This window comes from Epinephelus moara, chromosome 2 (assembly GCF_006386435.1).
Source record: "Epinephelus moara isolate mb chromosome 2, YSFRI_EMoa_1.0, whole genome shotgun sequence".
In the NCBI taxonomy this organism is placed as follows: domain Eukaryota; kingdom Metazoa; phylum Chordata; class Actinopteri; order Perciformes; family Serranidae; genus Epinephelus; species Epinephelus moara.
Window position 1 is genome coordinate 15649410 of NC_065507.1, and position 21855 is coordinate 15671264.

Here is a 21855-nt window from a genome sequence, read left to right on the forward strand (position 1 = left end):
ATGCTCTCTTTATACCGTAGGACTCATATCCATCCAGTGACTTCACTGTTAGCAGCAGATGTTGGTCCTGCAGGTACTCGATCTCTGACAGAAGAGGTTTGAGCGTTGTTAGCTGCTTGTTCGACCAGCCCACACGCAGGAAGTTGACGTTGTCGCTGCTCTGACTGTCGTTCTCGTAACTCTTCTTAAACTCTAATGATGAGAGACAGAGAGACAAATGCAGGGCAGAGTGGATGGGAGAGAGGACAAAGGGAATGAGGTGGGAAGGAGACAAGGAAAATGTTGCTATAACATTTCATTCAACAGTACAAGGAGGACAGGAAGTGGGGATGCAGCACGGGTCAAAAATGGATTCGAGCTTAAAGGTATACTGACTGCCTGAGATTAGGAGGGAGGGAGGGAGGAAGATACAAAAAAAAGAAACACATAATATTTGTTAAATCCACTTGGTGTTACAGAAACTCTCTGTGCTATAACACCTGGTGGATTTTCATGAATGAGCTGCTTCAAAAGTGAAGGCAGGTTCCTCTCACCTTCCAGACAAGTGGAGTAGAATTCAATGAAGAACTTGGTTCTGCTCGCCGTCTTCACTATGGCCTCAATGCTCTCGAACTCAATGTAGGCCTGCTCTGAGGACTTTGGCAGACCTACACAAATACAGGTGGCCAGGAGAGATGGGGAGGGTGGAAGAAGGGAGGGAAGATTTGAGTAGGTATCACAGAATAGCATATACACAGGACTGAAACAGAATTTACTTGTAAATGTGAAGTTTTGCTCACTGGAAGAGAAACAGAGTGAGACAAAAAAGATGAAACATTGTGCACTTAATAACTGGTATTCAGTTACTTTACATTAATTTTAAGTGCAGGTAAACCCTAAATCTTGTAAAAACAGAGTAACAGGTTGATGTTTTGTTTTCCAATTTGTTCAGCTCAACCTACTGCCTCTGTTCACATGTAAGCAGGGTTGGCGAGTAATGGTGTTACGCGTTTGAAATACAAAATATGGGTGACTGGATTACATTACAGCTACAGTTTAAATTGGAATACATTACACGAAGAGATTACCTTATTTGTTTTTGTTTTATTTTGTCTAACACTGTGTCCTAACTGAATTAGCGAGCGTCAGTTTGATTGCATTGTTTTCTATAGGAATGTTCTACCTGGCCATGAGCGACACATTGCTGCCGTTTTGAGCTGAACTTTTGATGTCCTGTTCCTATTTATTCCTGCTGCTCACTTTGAAAGCTCTGCAATAGATGGGGAACGGCTGATTTGTAAAGTCGAAATGAGGAATTATCTACACAACACCTCCTCATTCAACTACAAAAACCTAAAGCTGGAAGGAAGTAGAAAAGTTTCTGGTAAATGACCATCACTGACAACAACCTACTTGCTGCTGGCTGTATTGTATTTTATTGTAATTCCCGTATCACAATATAAAACATGTATTTTCTGTTTAAAAAGTACAAACAAAGAGAGACAGAAAGTACCAGTACCAAATGTTGAGAGATAGAAAGTACAATCTGGTTACATGTCCAGTTGAGCGCACAGCTGACAGGCAGCCTATGTGGTTTGTCTACATGACAAAACAGATGTGCATATTTAACAGATTCAGTGTGGACTGGTGCGTCGCTCACTTGCTGTTAGGACACAGTGTAACATTCATCTGAGGCACGCATTTCCCTGTAACAGCCTTTTAAACAGTGTGTGTGTGCAATGCACCTGCTACATGACAATGTGTGTGTTTTGGGCATGGAAATTTAAGACCCAGACAAATGAACTCAGCAAGATGATTAGTATTCCAGAAGTAATCCAAAGTATTTAAAATACATTTCTTAGTTTGAGTAATCTAATAGAATACATTACAAATGACACTTATTCAGTAATCTGTAGTGAAATACATTTTAAAAGTAACCCTCCTGACACTAGCTGTGAGTCATTGACCAGATCACAGGAGAACATTACAGAACTGTCCCAATCTGAGCTGGAAAACAAACAAATCATCAAGTTTCTAAAATGTGCACAGAGTCAGCTCTGTTTTAAAAAATCAGCTGATATGATGTCGCCTAACCGCAGCCTATGAAAGAGCAAGAACAGAAGAAAGAGAGACATTTAGACCAGAGGGAAGAGTGACTGACAGGAAGAGGAAATAAAAACAGTACATGAAATACGTTTGGGGTTTTTTTGGAAGAATTTACGTTAATCCACTTGTACCTTTCTTGGAGACAAACTGGGAGGTCACGCCGACTTCGAAGGTAGCAAACACAGGGGAATGATCACTGGTCACGATATCATCTGTACAGCCTGACAAACAAAAGCGCAAATACTATTGTACTATTGTATTTGATGTTTAGGTGAAATTAACCACCATACGCAGTTACTAAATTGATAAAAAAGGGACCTCGGTTACACTGAAATGAAACATGTTTGTTGAATGATTTTCTGCTGAGGTTCTCACCATAGGAGTTGCAGACAATGTGTGTTTCTGGGTATGACTTCCACAAGATCCTGTCACACCACGATGGAACATTTGTCCTCATCTGAGACAGACAAAAAATGGAGGACACAGCAGAGTTATCAGCTGCCAGAACTGGCTGGGAGGACGTCTATCTGTGATGTTGTTTGAGTTAGTAAACATACCCCCGTGGCCTTCTGCTTCTGCCACACATATGTGTCCCTTGAGCCACGTTCATAACGGTAGGTGGGTGGGAATGAGATCTCTTCCTCCGCTGCAAGCAAGAAGACACACATTTACTTGTTTGAAAGCATAGCATTTTACAACTTTTTTTAAGAGATACATTTTGGGGCTTTTATTGCCTTTGTCACAGTGAAGCTAGAGGGTGACAGGAAAGGACATGGCTCACATGGGATGGACACTCTACTGGCAGTGCTTTAAGACAGAAGTCTGTTAAAAACGCAGGCATACTAACCAAAGCGTAGAAAGACTTTGTTCTTCTCCCTCTCCAGGTTGAGCTGGTCCACCTTCAGCAGGGGATCAAACTCCTTCCTGTTAATGTAGTTTAAAATCTCCTGCACACAGACACAAAGCAGACAGCACCAAAACATGAGTGTCATCCAAATCTGCTGCACTTCATCACCCTGTGCATGTGTGCATTCTGCTTCACCTGTATGTCCATATCCAGCCTGTAGTTGAGGTCTCCTAGCCAGAAGAGGTGTGTGAAGCGCAGCGAGATGTCGAAGGAGCTCAGCTGCTTGTCTCCTAGAGACAGCAGGCGTAAGATATCTAGGTAGTTCTGGTTCCTCCTGTAACAATCAAGTCACATGTGTCACAGATATGAAGAGGTAAATGTGTGTTGTGTGTGTTTGTGATGTTATCTGACGCTCAATAAAAGTATATCCACCACAGTGTAGGTGATAGAAGAAACAAGACCCCGAAATAAAGTAGCTATAAGTGTTGTGTGTGTAGGACTGTGGTGCGTACCTGGCAATCTTCTCATTCCCTGATGTCAAGTGACAGTTCACAAAGCCGAAAGATGTGCCGTTGAACATAAAGGACACACCCACAGCTCCTTTATTACCTAAAAACAATAAGAACCACATAAGATGCAGACATAAAATCCATAATAACCCCTTTAGTTGCCCCTGAGTCAGCGTTTGATTGTGCCGTTTTTTCCACTGGTCACATTTTCCTCTAGGTTATAAAGAGGAAGTAAAGCATGTAAAGGAAGAACAAGGACTTAATACTGAGTAATGTTTTTACCCAGCGTGTTGGCGATTCCCGTCTTGACACTGGACATTCCCACGTGGCTGATCCTGTTCTCGTGTTCAGGTTTCACCAACACAGCAATTTTAATGTTCCACAGAGTTTGCACTGCGATCTATAACCAGTGACAACAACAGACAGTGAGGCACCTATGGTCATCGTCTCTGCAGTCACACTGTACAAAAAAATCTTTCTTCATCTTCAGTTTGGCCTCATCTCTCTCAAACAAATCACTTTCACTTTTTCTTCACACCCACCACATGACTTCAATACAAGCACAAATAACACCACTGTAATCAAATAATGTGATACCTATTAAATCTTTGTTTCCTCACCGTTTTATAATCCAGTTCTGTCTGTTCTTTCAACACGGCACGCAGTGACTCCCCCCACTCCCGATCACACACAGAGTTTTCTTGACTTCCAAACACATAAAGGTCATGAGGGATGGTGACCGTCATCTCGTCTAGCGTCTTCCCGAGGCCACGACACAACACCCACGAGGCCTGAGACTTAGGCGCAGGCACTGAGCCTACAGACAGACCAAAATGTTACGTTCTCTTCAAAAATACTTGTGTCATGCTTTTAAAATACATGAATTTGTGTTGTTCTGCAACATGTGAAACTACATGATAAGTCAGTGTATGTTGCATGTTGAAAAGAAAAATGTGTGTGTGTGTGTCTCACCCATATTCCAGGTGCCTATGAAAATGGAAATCATGTCTGGTTCGTCTTGGTTGGAATGTTTGTTCTTCATCAGCTGCAGCAGCTGGCAAAATGCCTCCCGCTTCTGAGAAACACAGACACACACACCCATAGATGAGTGGAAGTTGCTACTAAAGGGCACCTTGTTTTTAAGTAGCAGCACTCAAAAGCTGACTAACAATCAGTATGAGTTTATGTGCTGTCATTGAACCTTTAAACATTTTAAATTAACATAACTTTAGACTATTTTCTTCACTGAAAGACAAATATCAACGAAGAAAAAACAATGCAGAGCTGAGATTCTCAATACAGGAAGTGTCGGTGGAAACTGAATTCATTCATGAAAATTGTGTGTGGGTCTGTGACACAAATCTTGGCCATGTTAACAGTCCTTCGTCTGATTATGGATATACAAGTCAAAGAGTAATGTGGGAGTATTTCCTTGTAGGTCTGAATATGTATGTGTTTGCACGTGATTTGAATGATTTAGTAACTGTGGGAGATTGTGCTTTCAGACATCTACAAATTTTAGTTTGAGGCTCTGTGTGTGTGTGTGTGTGTGTGTGTGTGTGTGTGTGTGTCTGTGTCTGTGTCTGTGTCTGTGTGTGCGCAGACCTTGGCACTTGCAAAGATGAAGTCTTTCCTCTGGCTCTTGTCCTTCTCCTTCTCAAAAACAATGCCCAGTTTATTCTGCACACGCTGAGACTTGATCAGCTGACGGACTGAGACAGACAAACAGAAAGACAGACAGAGAGAAGGTCACAGATAAGGAGAGAGAGAAATACCAGGAGGGAAAGCAAGGTCAAGGAATAGATGGAGTGGGTTAGAGACAGTTAAAGTTAAGGGAGGAGAACGATGAAAAGGCATGAAGAAGGACACAGCAACTGCATCTCAAACAGTTACCATCAAGTATAATGTGTTCTTGCAGGCTTGATCCCATAAATATATTTCATCTCTTACCCTGGAGTCTAGAGACATTTAACAGTTTTCATAGTGGGATGTTACAATGTTGGATATTCATATTAATCATGACCACAGTTCCAAATAATGAAATAAACGTATGTAAAAGTGATCCCTGTGAGCAAAAACCTCAGGCTTCAAACCTTTCTGAACACTTCATCTCCACCATTTTTTTTCTACCGTCAAGACAAGGTGATGTCGGCTTGTGACTTGTTTCTTTATATAGTAGCTACATGCTAATGTCAGGGAAACGTGTAAACTTGTTTGCCAATGTTGCTGTTTAATCCACAGCTCTGATAAAATTCCTGCTGCAACATGTCCGGTTATGATGATTTTGGTTTAGAAGGTTTAACTGGTGATTTTTCATGGTAGTGCCACAATATCAATACTAATGATAGTGCAGGGACACGAGATATAGAAGACAATGACATGCCGAACAGTCAGGGCAGACTGGGACCGGAACTTTTCCAGAGCAGGGCTTTAAGAGACAGGCGCTAAAATGAAATGTTGAGAGAAAGAGTGAATACAGGTGTTCCAGCACAGCTAGTATGGGGTAATTAAAATGTTTTATGAATATCAAAGCATGTAAAAAAAACACAAAATGCAAGAATGAACCTGAAAAGGAGTATAATAGGTCCCCTTTAATGAATGTCGTTGTTAGAGAGCTGTCTACAAATCACAAGACAAGATTCGTCACTATCTGGGTGGCTTACTACATCTGCTCCACAGATTTCTGCTGAATAATTTCCTGTGGGAAACACTGATTACTCATGTCAGCTTAGAACATACTGAGGTCATTGTATATGTTGTATGAGTGTTTGTGTAATCCTCACTTTTGTCATGTGTGAAGGTGGTCCAGTCCTCCTGGCTGTCCTTCACCTTCTTCATCACCACCAGTCGTCCTCCCTCCACGTCCACTGACAGAGTGTACTTCTGACTCTTTCCTATCTTTGTCAACTCTGCCAGATAAACATCCAGCTTTACCTGAAGTGGATTACAGGGCGAGGGTTAAACACACACTCATAGAAACTGGAGGTGTTTGTGATGTGAAGTGTCCACAGAGCTGTCTACTTTCTACTTTCATTCATATCAAATCTTCACACCACCAGGGGTCTCCAAAGTAAAGCAGTGGACTCTCTCACTCTACTGTTATCACACACAAAACGAGGTTGCTGCTTCTATTAACAGTGTAAAATCTAATTCTGATGATCACACAGAATGTCCTGATCCTGTTGACAGAAGTTTTAGAAAACAGTTGATATATGTCTGTTCATCACATACTACTCATCTACTGACAAAAATGTGTTCTGCCTTTGAGTCACATCATTTCTAACCTCGATGGGATCTGTTTGTGTGTCAGTGGGCGAATCAGGTGCCACATCTCAAACCTATCTCCCCATCGTAACAACACTTCTGTTCCTTTGCAACAGGAAGCTGCTCGAAAGGAGGTCACCACAGAGGATGCAGACTTGGCTGACAGCTAATATTTCAAATCACTCCTCTCTTGTTCCTTCTTTGTCTCACCCTTTCCCCACATGTTCCTGCTGATAATTACTTACTACTTACTATAATCTCATTACCAGTAGACAAAATTTCAGTAATACACAGCTAGCTGCGTGCTCATTGTGCATAGGCTATAGTACCAAATGTGACAACTACCTTGTACTATGACAAAGCCACTAATGATGCCACAGGAAGTGCATTACAAACATTCCTGTGGTCTCACAGCAGCTCTGCTGACAAACCTCCTGCTGTGTGTGGAGGAATATATGACTTCACACCTTGTTTTATTGTAATTCAGGCTCAGTCTGTCCTCTGTGAAACGAAACCACCATTCCTTGATAGGAGCATTTTATTAGTCATATCTGCAGGAGTTTCAGCGTTCTATAACAGATATAGGGTTTGCCCCCAGACTAAAGTCAACACAAAATAATCTTTACTTGAGCTTCCTATTCCTGTCATACAACATGAAATATAGAAGAAGTGAGATTTTGATTAAAATAAGCATACCTAAATTGACTATAGAGTGGAGAAAAGCTTGAATGTCTCGTAGGGGAAAATGAGAATTGAGACCATTGAGTGACAAGTATGGGTTCACTCTGATAATTGCTAAACTGCAGCTCTCGTCACCTTTCCCTCATTAAATGAAGGGTGAGAAAGAGTTTCAGTTTTTTGTTGATGCACTTCCAGGAAAGGTCAAAAGGTAGAAACAGATGACATTATTATTACCGCCATCATACTGATGTCATATCACCCTGCAGAAAGACAAACAAATAAAATGAGTGTGTTTCTGAGTTTGTATGTAAAGTGCGTGCAGCTGTACCTCGAAGGCCTGCACAGGGATGGCTTTGCTGTGACGCATGGGGAGAGGAGGAAGGGAGCACGGAGAGGACAAACTCATGTCCTGGAGGGCTTTGAGAGCCTGGGGGCACAAAGAGAGAGCAGGGGAGAGCAGCAAGAATTAAAAGAAAGAAATGATAAAAGAGGGAAAGATAAACAAGACGACACAAACACACACACACACATAAGAGAAAGGACACAAACAGATAATCTGTATTGTTTTCAGCATCAGTGTTGGTGTCAACAAGGAAACAATTTCCCATTTCCTGGATGTGATCTAACAGGAGCAGAGAAGGTGGAGCCAGTGACATCACACGAGGCAAGGCATGTAGCCTGATTGTACTGAGGCCATTTCCTTCCCAGGCAGCTCCTTACAAATAAAGTCCAAGTAGAAACGGTGTCCCCTCTTGACATGGCAGAGCTGCTCAAACTGTACTTAAACATTAGGGATAGAAAAAAAAAAAGTCTAACTGGTGAGGTTTACTGTGCCTGGAAATCCTGTTGGGCATGACAAAAAACAAACAAACTTAGCTTTAATTGCTTTTCTGTTTTGACCTACAGGGCACACCCTCTCCATCTGGCGTCATCAGTGTTAAGGCCCTGACACACCAAGCCAACAGTTGGTTGTTGGTGAGTGCCTGTCACCCTAGTTGGTGCGGGCTTGTCGTCAGCCCCTCGTTGGCTTTTTTTTTGGCCAATTAAGTATGTTGAATCAGCGCCCATGACAGCGGAGCCCTTCGATGAATGAAATCACTCAATTGGCTGTTCAGCTCAGTGCATGAGAAGAGAGGAAAGTAAACATACTGCTACAGTCAAGAGGGAGTGAGACCAAAACAAACTCGTTACACAGGGCGAGATAATTTTCTTTAGCCACAGAAACGTTTCATGATGGTTTGTTATTGTTCACTGCTGCACAGTAAATATGCTTTGTTCCTTCAACATTGGAGTGTGTTGTTAATGTGCTAACTGGCAAACTAGCATCAAGACGGTCTTTCAGTTTCCCTTTTTGAATGACGATGACAGACTACCGCTGCCTGCTGGTGTGAAAAGTGATTTCCTCTCACACAGATGCAGAACGTACATGCTGGTTGCTGACAGCTGCAGTCTTTGCAGTGTGTTCATGTGCAACTTTTTGACTGAGACACGGCAACGTCAGGTGATGAAGCAAGCAGGACGCCTCTGACACCGCTAGTTCTCTGAAGTTTATTTGATGTGCCTGGGCCTTTACACATTACGCGAAATGCTTTAAATCGCTGTTACAAAAATTGACAACTGGCTGCTCGGTCTAAAAATGTCACCCCCCCCCCCCCACACACACACACACACACACTTGTCTCTATCTGTGTGTGTTCCATGTGTTGTGAAAAGGCTCTCTGACTTTGTCACAAACACACACCAGCCTGGAGTCATCGTGCTGGGCTACACATGCAGCCAGCAGGGCCTCTGGACAGATGATCCATCATATGGAGAGGGTTATCTAAACTAACCACCTCCAACTAGCAGCTGTCCGTGTGAGTGATCATGTCTGAGGGTGCATGCCTTCACATGTCTGACTATACTGAATGCTTGTACCTTCTTCTCTATAGAGGACAGCAGGTCTTTGAGGATTGCCAGCTTGGTCACGAGGTTCTCCAGCTCCTGGTCTCCACCCTGATTCACCGACTGATGGAGGAAAAAACAACAATTACAACCCATATAAGGTGTAAATTTTGATAAGAAGAGTAGGATATAAGCAAGACAAGAAAGGATGAGATGTTATTTTTTGCTACGCCTGTACGAAACAATATGGCATGTAAGGAGGGATATTACGATAACGGTTTTGCACACGGAAATGATGCCCTTAAAATGATAAAATGGCCTTCCAACTATAAAAATGGCGCAGCACAACAAACAGATATTTCTCAATAAAATAGTGTCTTACAAATGACAAACAAAATGACCATTTGTTTATCATTTAGTCATGCCACAGATGACGGATGTTTTGATATAGTTTTGCTGTTGTTCAGCGTGGTCCTCTATCAATCAGTAAATCAGTGTGTTCGTCGTTTTCCTCTGAGGCATGAGGAAAACTCGAATCACCGCCTCGTGGCTATATGCCTACGCGAACCCGTCAAGTTGTAGTTACAGTTTGCATCCATGCCTCAAAATTTTATGACCTTTTTCTCAAAATTCTACAACTTTTTTTCTAAAAACATTATAACCTTTTCTTAAAGTTTTACGATTTTTGTCTCAAAATTTAATGATTTTTTTCTCAATATTTTGACTTTTTTCCGAAATTTTATGTTTTTTCCTTGAAATCTTGTTTTTTTCTCAAAATCTTATGATTTCTTTCTCAAAATTCTTGACTTTTTTTGCAAAATATTGCAACTTTGTTCATGTAATTTTACAACTTTTTTTTCTAGAAATATTTTCTAGAAATTCTCAAAATGTTAGTCTGTATATTACATACAATAGTCAATGCAAAGATGACGAATAGACACGAATACACGCCAAAAGACTATTGTATTTCATGAAAAAAGTCATAAAATTTCAAGGAAGTGTCTGTGAAATAGATTTGAGTGGAGTGTCAAAAATTTGGGTCAAGACTTAATGACTGAGGATAGACCAGTTGAGAACCACTGATCTATACAGTCAGCACAGTTTTAAGGTGGGCACCCAAGATTAGTGTCCCAATTCAGTATCTAACCAAATGTCTCCGCTTCTGCTCCTGAGATATGACTTTAAGTATTGGCCTGGAATGTGTTTTTGAATAACATTATGATGTCACAGTGAAGTTGATCTTTGTCCTTTTGGGTAGAAAATGTCATCACTTCATCATTTTATCCTGTTAGACATTTGTGTGATATTTTGTCATAATAAGCATATGAATCCTTGAGTCATGGCCAAAAACAGGAACTGTTAGGTCACAGTGACCTCTGACCTTTGACCACCAACTTCTAATCACTTCATCTGTGACTCGCAGTGGACGTCTGTGCCAAATCTTAAGAAATTTCCTCAAGGCATTCTTGAGACATTGCATTCCTGAGACTGAGACAGACGAGGTCACAGAGACATACACACATATTATGCTGGATAGCAGGAATACAGAAAAGACCACAGTCCAGTTGTTAGACATAGAAAGCAGGACGACATAGAGCTCTCCACTTGCTTCCATTGTGACTAAGCATGCACACACACAGATACAAAGAGGAAAAGATGTGTACCTGTTGGATCATCTTGGAGACCATGAAAGCACTCTGCTGATCAAAGACTTTAGACAGGATCTCCAGACCAGACAGAACCTTATCCACCTCCCTGTTTGGGGAATTAGAGATCGACAACTTACTTCATTTAGATCTATCTATGGAGAATGACTTCCAGATGATTAATGACCGTGTGATTTAGTTATATTTGTCACATTTATTTAAATCAAATTTATTTTCTGTGACATATCAAAATGTTTGAATGCCCAACATGTGCCACTGTAATCAAAACAAGGGATGAGTTGAAGAAGGAAGCTCTGCAGGCTGTGAATTTTTACTAATGAGTGACGAGCACATACCGTACATTAAAGAACACCTTTGTATAGAACTTGCACAGACAAGAGTGTGTTTGGAATATTTGTGTCTACAGATGTGCTGGTGTGTCTCTCTTACCCATTAAGGCGTTTGCAGGAGGCCACTAGTGTCTTGTTGAGGTGAGGCAGGGAGCAGGCTCCCTGTTTGACGGCTTCTAGGTCCAGAGCATAGCTGCCCTTCAGGTACTCGTGGGAGATGGTGCTAAGGCCGTTAGCTGCTGGAGCACTAAAATGAATTCAGATGAAGTCCAATGAGTATTTAGAGCCATGGTGATTATGATCATTTATTGTTATTAGTGTAATAAGACAGATTTTTAAACTTTCAGCTGATACTCAAAACAGTGAGTATGAAAACTGCAGATGAATTGCCTCCCTTGTATCAGAAAACACAGATGTCAAGGACTTCCTAGAGGCCATATCTGCAAGGCATGTGTGTGTGTCTGCATCTGTGCTGTCAGGATTTTTAGAATCACACACTTCCTCGAACACAGAGGGCCGACTTGTGTCTACCTTGCCACCCACGGACACAGAAAAACAGACACACTCCCTCTGAGTTAACCACGTGAGCCAGCAGAATGCCCCTAACCCTCCTACACACTCTACAACTAGCTTAAGAGTTTGTATTATGGACTGTCACTGATGTGGTTTAATAGGTTGCCAGTTCTTTCTAAACTGGGCAAAAAATGGTCTAGTCAAAAAAAGGAAGTAGCTTCCTTTTCATTTTTACAGAAATACTGCCACTTTTAATATGGCCAAACAAAACACTTTTTCTGCTGTAACCTCTACAACTACGACTTTTTTATGATGACGATCCTTTCATATGGCCTACACTGTGGCTTTCATGAAAGCTAAGTAAAGTCTGCAAACCAGCAGACTGTTAAAAGCGTTGAGAGTAAATAAAAAGGTGATGTCTTGTTCCCTCACTATGTCTGATGTACGATGTCATTTGCACTCATTTAGGAGAACTTAAGGAATCATATGTGGGAAGTATGACAGCTTATTCCCACAGTTTATTTTAAGATTATTTTGACAATTTTACTAATGACTTCTACTGTGACAGAAATGAGGATGTTGCTTCAGTGATTTGACCTACAGTTGAAACTGTGACAAAGTTCACTGCAACACATTAATTTTGGTATTTCTTTCATCTCTTTGGCAAAATTCTACCTGTTGTTAGTTAGTTATATATTGTGAAAACTAAAGTAACTGCTAACTGCAACATAAATATCAGAATGATGAATTCAGCCACCAAACTCACTTCCCTATAGTCTGAGTGAAGGCACTAATAGCTCATTATTAAACACAGATTTGAGCAACACACATATCTGTGTGCACACACAAACCCTCTACCATCTGCGATCCTACGTAGTTTTAACAGGATGCGGCTTTCCTTCTTTATGCAAACAAAGGGGGGCACGCAGGCAGAGTACAGGTTATTAATATATGTGTATGTGTGTGTGTGCTAATGATGATCTGTTTGCTATGTTTGATGTTTAATTAACATGTAGCAATGCTTCATTTACGATGTGTGTGCGCGTATGTCATGTGACAGAAAAAGTCAAAGCGAATGAGGAACTGTGTGTTTGTTTGTTCACATAATCACTGATACCTCTGCTTACTATTTCTGTGAGCGGGGCTGACATAATCACATTCACACTGAGGCAACATCCTTCCTGTGTGTGTGTGTGTGTGTGTGTGTGTGTGTGTGGGTTGCGGTTGTGTGCTTGTACGTACATTTTCAAAATATCTTACTGTGTGAATACTCCTGGGTAACATGTTGGTTAGGAAGCCCTGCGACTTGTGGTTTGATTATCAGCACTTACGTATTAATATTTTTAACATGACACAATAAAGGAGTCCTCATACTGTAGATTCTGTACCTCTCTGTGGGTGTCTCTGGACCAGGGGGGGTGGAGGTGGAGGCAGAGCGAGGAGGGAGGGGTGGCTTCTCATCCTCCCCATCTACCAATCACAGAAAAGGAGAGTTAAAATGTAAAAAAAGGGTGACAATCATAGAGCATACAAGTGTGTCGGTATGTGCTGAGGAGGCACCTGAATAGTCCCTGTCGTCGCTGACAGCTGTTTCCTCTCTTTCCACAGGGTAAAGCAGGGTGGTGACCAGACCCTGGCTGGGCTGCAGGTACAGCGACACCAATTCTGGTAACGTCTTAAACCGCTTAGGCTGCACGCCCTGAGATGTCTGAGAGGAAAACAGGTATCAGAAATATTTTGGTGATTCCCAGGGAGAAATCAAGATATGTCACAGAAGTTTGTTCATTAAAAAATAAAGAAATATGTATAAATATGTGTATCGCACTGTAAGCATGCTAAGTATAAATGCAAGAACTGAACAGGCAAGAATGAAATAAGAAAGAGTATTGCACAGTGTACTGCAGAGCTGAATTATTACTGCACAAATAATGTCGAGGGCTTAAAGTCAGTTTTGCAAATTGTACAATTTTGCTGTTGAAACACTCCAGTGTTGCACAGTTACAAAAGGGAGGAGGATATTCAAGGGGAGATTCGACAAGAGAAGGAGGAAGAGAAGGAAAGTCATTTGCTACATGGCATGAACATAACAATAACATCCAAACTCCTTGGCTACAAGTAGTCATGTTATTGAAATCTCTGGTGGCCCCTATTGTTCCACATTTAATGTTATGTAAGCAAATATGACCCAGTGGTCTAAATATAATTCAAACCAGGAAGAACTGTCTCGGTAAACACTGCTCCCAAACATATTCAGTTCCTCCAACTCTCTTCAACGTCACAGCTAAGGCCCCAGAAATCATACAGCAGGGACACAGATGTCTGTGATGTGGCCACACGGATCGTCTGAAGCACCATGTTGCTGTGTGTCTGTGTGTGTGTGGCTGCTGGTGGGGACTTCACAGCTGTTGGGCACAACGCACAAAGAGGCTGCTGTTGGGGTGTGTGAGTGTGTGTGAGTGTGTGTGAGTGTGTCTGTGTGTGTGTGTGTGTGTGTGTGTGTGTGTGTGTGTGTGTGTGTGTGTGTGTGTGTGAGTGAGAGAGAAAGAGCTCAGAGCCAACAAAAGCATCTCTGCCTGCCAGCTGCTACTGAAGCAAATACAGTTTTTGCTGCACACATGCACACACACTTGACCTCAGCGGAGTGTGTGTGTCTTCTCTGTACCTGTACAGCCAGAAATCCTTCATCATCTGGGAGGATTCTGTATGTGTGGACATGCTTCTGATACCTACAGAGACAGAAACACCACAGAGGAAAAGAGGACAGTCAGGAAATTGGAGCAAACACAGTGAAAAACAGACGGAGGGAGAAGTGAGAGAAGAGGAGAAACTGACGATTAGACGATTGTTTGATTCAACAAAAAAGTAACATTTCAAGTCTGGCATGCTCACATACTCTCTTGTACTTGACCTCAGTGGTTAGGGGTGTGTTTATGCATGTGTGAGAGTAGGGGGGGTTTAGACACTGTGGAGAGCTTCAACCTGTTGCTGTCTGTCACAGTTGTGAGCAGGCTTTATTCTTACAGTAGCATGATACAGTAGAGCAGAGCAGAGTGGAACCTAGCCTTTATACATTGTACAGTCACAATACAAAGTAATGCAAAGTAAAAACAAAACAAAATTAAAGACAAGATTTTTCCAGATACAGTACAGATAAAAGAAAACTATCTTGTCCTCTCTTGAAACACTCGAGATTTGTTGTGTGTTTCTTTTAGCCAACAACTACGCATCAAACTTCAGTCTGAATTGCATTCCTAAATGAATCACAAGCTTTTTTTTTCCCCAATCGATCACAGATCAATGCTCTGACATTGTGACTGAACTGCCATGGCTACACGCCTGCAGCCACAAGCTGGAGTTTAATGATTTTCATGTCTGCACTTCATGTCTGCTCAGTGGACTGGACACAAAATGTTCAATTTGCCAAGCAAATGTTGTGGTTTATGTCTGTTGGTGTGTACACTGTACGTATGTGTTATGGTTGTGCATCTGTTTGAATGTGTGGGAGTAAGCACGGCAGCCAATGCAAAACACTAAAGCAATGCTTTTACTGCTGCTTATGCTGTGCTTATTTACAGTATGTGAGTATACACCGTATAAAAAGGGAGGGGAGGGATAAATCCATGTCAGGAATTCATCCTGCCCTGACCCCTCAGCTGTTTTTCCGGTCTTTCCAGGTCAGTGTCCCACGGCTTACACACAACCAAAACATGAACTGGATTAAAATATACTGCCAGTGTAACTTTATAAGAAGCTAAGTTGATTTCTGTTTGACTTGACTTTTAAGCTGGCGATGTTACTTATACGGCTTCTCAGACCAGCACAGCAACATTGAATAAACCTGCATTTCCTTCTGTCTGAACGGGTCAACACCGTTCATCCAACCTGGCCTCACAACCTTGATCCTGACCGGGTCAACATGAGTCTGACGATTAGCTGAGTTATGAAAATCAGCAGCAGCACATTGGGTGGGCATTAAAAAAAATCAAATCAATATTTCTTTGGGATTCGACCGGGAGTTACATGTAGACGTGGGAACCACCAAAGACCCCACGGTACGATAATAGCATGATACTTAGCCTAACTCATGATACAATATTATTATGATTTTAAATGTTTTGCTATATGCTGAGTATTGCCATAACATATAATGCAATACATTGCAATTTATTACCTATTTTTAACTGCAAATTATGTCCCCAGAGGGAAAACCTTGTCAATATCTGTTTTTATTTAATAAGATGAGTTTTCAGTCTGTTCATCTCACTTCAGTCATTTTTACTGCAGCAAAATGTATATTTTAGACTGAAAAAGCAATTGATTTTATTATACCTATTCAACTCTAATACTGTCAGAAAAGGCTTTCTGTAAAAGTACGTTTTCAGACGAGATTTAAAGAAGTGAACAGAATCAGTTGATCTGATGCTCAGTGGGAGGCTGTTCCAAAGCCGAGGAGCGAGAACTGAAAAGGCTCGATCACTCTTTGTTTCTAACCTGGACTCTGGAACAGTAAAAAGACCCAGACTAGCAGACCTGAGGGGCCTTTCAGACGGTACGGTGTGAGAAGCTCAGTTATAAACTCCTCTGCCAGATCATTGACAGCCTTGTATGATCTAATATAGCCATGCAAAATGCCACAAAACTGTGGCAGCATTTGGCTGGCAATTTAAAACACTTTCCAGAGCATCAGGAAATAAATCATGATGTGTTTTAAATTTGCTCTCTGTGTTTCAACCTTTGGACTATTTCCTAACTGAGGGCAATTATGTTTTTACAGGCTTCCTTTCACCAATTCCTGCTGTAGTGGCTCAGATACCAAAAACGACGTCAATTTTTTGTTTTTTCTTTTTTTTTGTATTCTTGTCTTAATCTGACTGCACACAGAGGAGACAGGGGAAGACATTCAACAAAAGGTTCTGGCACAGATTTGAACCCACAGCGTCAGAGTTATACAAAATGGGTCCTTGCCAGCTAAACCATCAGGACACTGGTACAGAAGTTCCCACGTTGAAGTGATTTATATACAGCACATTTATCTGATTGCTGCCAATAATAGTTCCATATATTACACCTCCAGCAGTTCCTCACTCTAACAGTATAAACTTTAAAAACATATTTGCTACTGCCTTTCAAGGCCCGGCAGTAAACAAACACAGTCAGTGAGATGAACTGTTCCTTTTGTCGGTCAGGCCTCTGAAGCCACATCTACATTTAAACCTGTCATGTTATAAAACACAATGCATTGTTGGTTCAGTGGCACAGAATCCATACACAGAAGTCACTGAAGTGTACAGTATTGTGCGTGTGAGTGTGTGTGTGCGTCTTCCTGTTGGCAGCTGATGAGATTCTCTGTGGGTCTGTGGAATAAATACTATTGTTTCAGTAGCAGCAAAGTTATAGCAGGGGGAGGGAGACGGAGAAAGAGAGAGAGAGGTTTATTATGGGATAGACATAGACCCGAAGCATTGTGTGTGTGTGTGTGTGTGTGTCTATGTGTGTTTGTGTGTTGTCAACAATAGTCTGTCTTGAGGGCAATGACTGCCCCACGGACTCCCTCTGTCCTGCTGGCTTAGAGTGCCACCTCCTCTTCTTTTGTCTCATCCAACGTCAACCTCAAGTACACCACGTCAGTTCAGTCAGTCCCCACACTGTAAACTGTGTGTGCATTGTGCATCAACACACTCGACCAAGGGGCTAAAATAGTTAGCAAAAATGTTCTATATAATTCTTAGCCTGCTTATCAATAAAAATATAGCCTGTGCCTCACTGCTCTTGCCTGTCATGTCATGCTTCTCGTTTCAAGAAGCACACTGCTCAGGTGACTGCAGGTAAAAGCCTCCATTCCCTCTTGATTATCCTTAATTTCATTCAATCAATTACAAGTTTCTTCACTATCGCAAATCTTCCTCACTTTTAATATGTGATCACAAAAGAGAAGGATTGACAGTAGGTATGAAACTGCCATAAAAATACACTGGTGTTGTCAAAATTATCAATACATGTCGCTACTTAATATCTGAAATGGTTTTCAACACTCATTTTGCTCAGTATCACACTGATACCAGCTGCACTTTCTTGCTCCCTCTTACTGTTAATGCAGTGATCCTGCTGTTCTCTGCTACAAACCAAGAAATGAAAAGTTATCATTGTCATGTTATAGCTTTGATTGATTTATCTTTTAATTAAAATTTAAATCGCATGCTCTCAATCACAATTTTTCCTGTGGTATCGAAAATGGTATTAAATATCGATATTTTCCAAGATACTGCACTGAAGTTAGAAATTCCAGTATTGTAACAAAACTAATATACATATAGGCTACCTGGAGATAAAGTATACATTTAAAAAATGTCCGACCCATTATCTCCACAGGGCAATAAAACTGTACATACACCCACTCACACGCCTTCCTGGTGAGGAATGTTTTCCCAGAAACATCTAGGTTTCAAACACACACAGAAACACAGAGGGCCATGCCTGAACCCCGACATGTTTAGACGCGCTGCACTGATACCACAGAACATCTTCCTGACAGGAAAAATAGGAAACGGTTCAATATCTCTGTAGCTGTCACACTGATGCGTACACACATGCTTAAATGAAACACGTGGCTTCACCTGATGGTCGGCATCTCTCTTATTGCAATCTAAAGGTTGTGACACTGCAGCAAGAAACATTAGAAAAACATCCCTACCTAGAAAGAGGTTTTCAAATATTTTAATATTTAAATCACACTGTAGCAGCAAATCACAAAGCTCTAACATACCAAACACTATTCAGGATACTTTATCTGCACCACCTATGGCACAGAAATGCCAAACACCCCTTGCATACTTAACGCATTCAGTGAACTGGTGAAATGGTCACTTCTTACAAAAGTCTGCATGCAGACAAACAAAACACAGATCCTGCAGACTGACATGTGCACTAAGAGGAAGTGAAATGCAAAGGCCCAAAGGGAAAGAGGCTGAAGAGTCAGTCCCAAGTGCTGCTGTGCAGCTTCTGTAAAGTCACTAACAGAAACGCTCTTCGCACCAGTCTATTCTCAGACAGCAGCAGACTGGAAACACTTCCGAAACACACTGGTGCCTCCACGTCCCTCAAAAAGGAAGTACACATTATCTGTGTATGCAAGTTACAAAAGCAGTGTCTAGTAGCCATGTTCAGGTTTAAAGAAACATTTTGGCATGTACATTTTTGTGTGCAAGGACCAAAGGACCTGGTTTAAGCAGCTAAAATATGCTAGTTTCAAAAGATTATAAAAACGTCTTTAAAGTCTTACAAAATGGTTACAATACAATGAATATTTCAGCACAAAGGAAATACAACTTACTAATTTACCAATACACAGGGCAAGCTTGTAACCAGCTAATTTTGCAGTTTGTTTTACTAGATTGTTTAGAAAGTTAAAGCATAGGAGACAAAAGACATTCAACGATAAGAGGACCTGGTAAAGACATCAGTCCTGAACCTCCGGTACACCACACTGGGGGCCATGACTAAAAGCAGTGTGCCATTCAGTAGTCTGGAACTTTTTTCACACGTCTGGTGATTCAGATTTTACTTCCTGGAAATGCTTTTTTTAAACTGAGTAATATCAGCACGACTTCACAAGAATGAGAGTTGAATGTTGTTGACCTTAACATCTTTGACTCTATGGCGTCAGCGACTGTTGCGAAATATTCGGTCATCCCAGTTCTCGAATATATCATTCATGAGAGCATACAGCTTGTCTCTGTCATACTGATCTATCATCACTGGTTTGGCAATACTTTTGCCATGTCTTGTTACCGTTACTTTTTTGTATGTGGAGAAAAATCTTCTGGGTAAAAAGCAGTTATATTATTTGTAAAGCAAGTTTGACTAAACCCTGTTAAGGCATCATGAAGGAAACTTTCTTAGATGAAACAAAGTCTACGATGTGAAAGGTGAAAGGGGAGAGGAAGGGAGAGGTGGAGGCGGGAATACATCCGGAAACGGATGATGCATGGATGTGAGGAATGTTGTTGGTCATAGAGTGACCTACTGAATAAGTGCATCCAGCAAAGGATGAAAAATGGGTATTTGCCAGTGTTTATTTTACTTAGACATGAGCCAAAATGGGTTGCGGGATTATTTTTTTCTGGGTTTTTATATGGAGTAATGTACACAAGGGTGAGTCTGTCTAACTGGCCAAGTATATAATGAGGTCAGACTGCAAAATAATGTATTCTGTAATGGTGTAGTCATTCACAAATTAATGCATATAGTGTATGTACTGCTGCTGGTGTGCGTGTATGCACAATGAACTCAGCATGGGGTAAACTCTCAGATAGGGGATGTAGGTCGAGTCAATGTCAGAGTACCATGTCACAGGGCATAGGCCCTTCCTGCATCTGCACAGTCAGTAGTAGTCTATGCATCTGTTTGACTTTGCGTGGGCTCTTGGGTGGGGGCGTGTGAGTCATTTTGGTCAGTTAAACACCCCCTTTCCACGTTTATTTGACTTGCCAATGTCAAGTCTGCACAATGGTGGCTGTAATGTCTGTATTGAATCTTGATTGTCTGCTTGTCAGGTGCACAGAGTACGGACACAGTTTCTTTTACTCAAGTCAGCAGGTGGTGAGGTTGGTTATGTTACTGAACATGGAGGTGGTTGGTGGTAAAGTCTTCATTGTGCAAATGAGGTTGGGCGTTTCATCACTTCTTCCAGCAGAGACTATTGACAGGCCCCTATTGTCATTTTATGATATACTGTGTGAGAAGGGAGTATGTGTAACTGCTCAGCTAAGCCAGCTGCTTATATGAGCCTTAAATTAAAACATCAGCAAGGCTTCCACAGCCACATAGATGCTTATATTTACCTCCACCGCCATTCAGTTTCAGTGCCCTGTAAAAACGGCGCTGCAGGCGACCACATCAGAGACAAGACAGACAGGGACAGCCCTAAAGTTGTGTGCCATGCTGGAGTTTCACTGCTGGGCAGACAGACAGTCTCTCTCTGGCACTCACTGACTACCAGGAGAAAGTAAACAAATGCCTTGTATAACTGGCTCACGCAGGCTTCAACTACAATTTGATCAAATGATGCAGGAAAGTAAAGCTGGTGTGGCTTGGTCAAGCAACAACAGATAAGGTAGTGACTTAAACACAAAACCTAAGATTCCCTGAAGGCATGTGCTAGCTTAAATACCAACTTACCATTTAAACCAGAACTTTGGCGACTAACTTTTCCTGGTAAACAGAGTCAAACGAGGCCGCACACACATGTTTAGAGTTCACACAAGCTTCTCTTTATATAGTTACTTACAGTACACACAAAGCGTAAGCCCCGTTGACACTCTCACTGTCCCGCACCAGGAAGCTGCCGTCTCTCCCGGCCCGGGCCAGCAGCTCCTCGGCCGCCGCTCGACTCAGGTCCCGGTGATACCACATCGGCGGCGCGGGCCCCAACGGAGAAACCCCACCACCACCACCCCCGGCCATGGCCACAGCCCTTCAAACCGGGTTCAACTCAAGCTGCTTCCAGACTTCTCCGAAAACCTCCCAGCCTTCCTCAAGACGAGAAAAATAATCCAGGGACAGAGCCGAAACAAGCTCCGAAAAGTGGCGTAAATGTTACTCCGACGGCGGTTAGGAGGCGCGAGACAACCGAAGACCGGGCTACAAGTTGAACATTTGTTAAATTGCGCTGTTTGCGGCTGTTTCCTCAGTTCCTGAAAGACTCTACACCCTCCTCTATCGCTTCCCAGTCCCACGGAAATCAGGGTATGTAAATCCACACTGGAGACCGGGGAGCAACAGCGGGGACGACCCGCGTCAATACAGACATAAGTTCAATATGCACAACTTCCTGTTAGGATTTTCAAAATAAAACAGTTGATGACGAATTTAAATTGAGACATTTCATTTCGGTGGGAAAGTCACTCATAGTCTGTTTCCTGTTATGTCTATGTGTTAGCTAGCTTGACAGTGCTCTTAAGGATGAAGAGAAAGAGAGGAGGAAAAGAGGGATGGAGAGAAGAAGTAAAGGCCAGGTAACATGGGTCACTAAGTACAGTAGATTACCAAGAAAACTACCTAAAACTCTAAAGACTACC

The 21855-nt window shown here is 41.8% G+C and overlaps 1 protein-coding gene across 1 annotated transcript in view; it reads right to left on the reverse strand.

Moving 5' to 3' along the window:
• The window catches only part of inppl1a (inositol polyphosphate phosphatase-like 1a), a 29059-nt gene extending 7485 nt beyond the window's left edge, over positions 1-21574 (reverse strand). The window contains exons 1-21 of the mRNA XM_050063444.1: positions 21066-21574; positions 14442-14505; positions 13340-13487; positions 13168-13249; positions 11367-11513; positions 10935-11025; positions 9304-9393; positions 7715-7813; positions 6225-6375; positions 5047-5153; positions 4414-4516; positions 4062-4258; positions 3724-3841; positions 3445-3541; positions 3128-3266; positions 2933-3032; positions 2643-2731; positions 2461-2542; positions 2217-2306; positions 534-647; positions 16-192 (exon numbers count right to left, since the gene is read on the reverse strand). Of these exons, the coding sequence (XP_049919401.1) occupies positions 16-192; positions 534-647; positions 2217-2306; positions 2461-2542; positions 2643-2731; positions 2933-3032; positions 3128-3266; positions 3445-3541; positions 3724-3841; positions 4062-4258; positions 4414-4516; positions 5047-5153; positions 6225-6375; positions 7715-7813; positions 9304-9393; positions 10935-11025; positions 11367-11513; positions 13168-13249; positions 13340-13487; positions 14442-14505; positions 21066-21241 (2461 nt within the window). The 5' untranslated portion in view covers positions 21242-21574. The remainder of the gene's footprint in view (positions 1-15; positions 193-533; positions 648-2216; positions 2307-2460; positions 2543-2642; positions 2732-2932; positions 3033-3127; positions 3267-3444; positions 3542-3723; positions 3842-4061; positions 4259-4413; positions 4517-5046; positions 5154-6224; positions 6376-7714; positions 7814-9303; positions 9394-10934; positions 11026-11366; positions 11514-13167; positions 13250-13339; positions 13488-14441; positions 14506-21065) is intronic.
• Between the last annotated feature and the right edge of the window lie 281 nt (positions 21575-21855).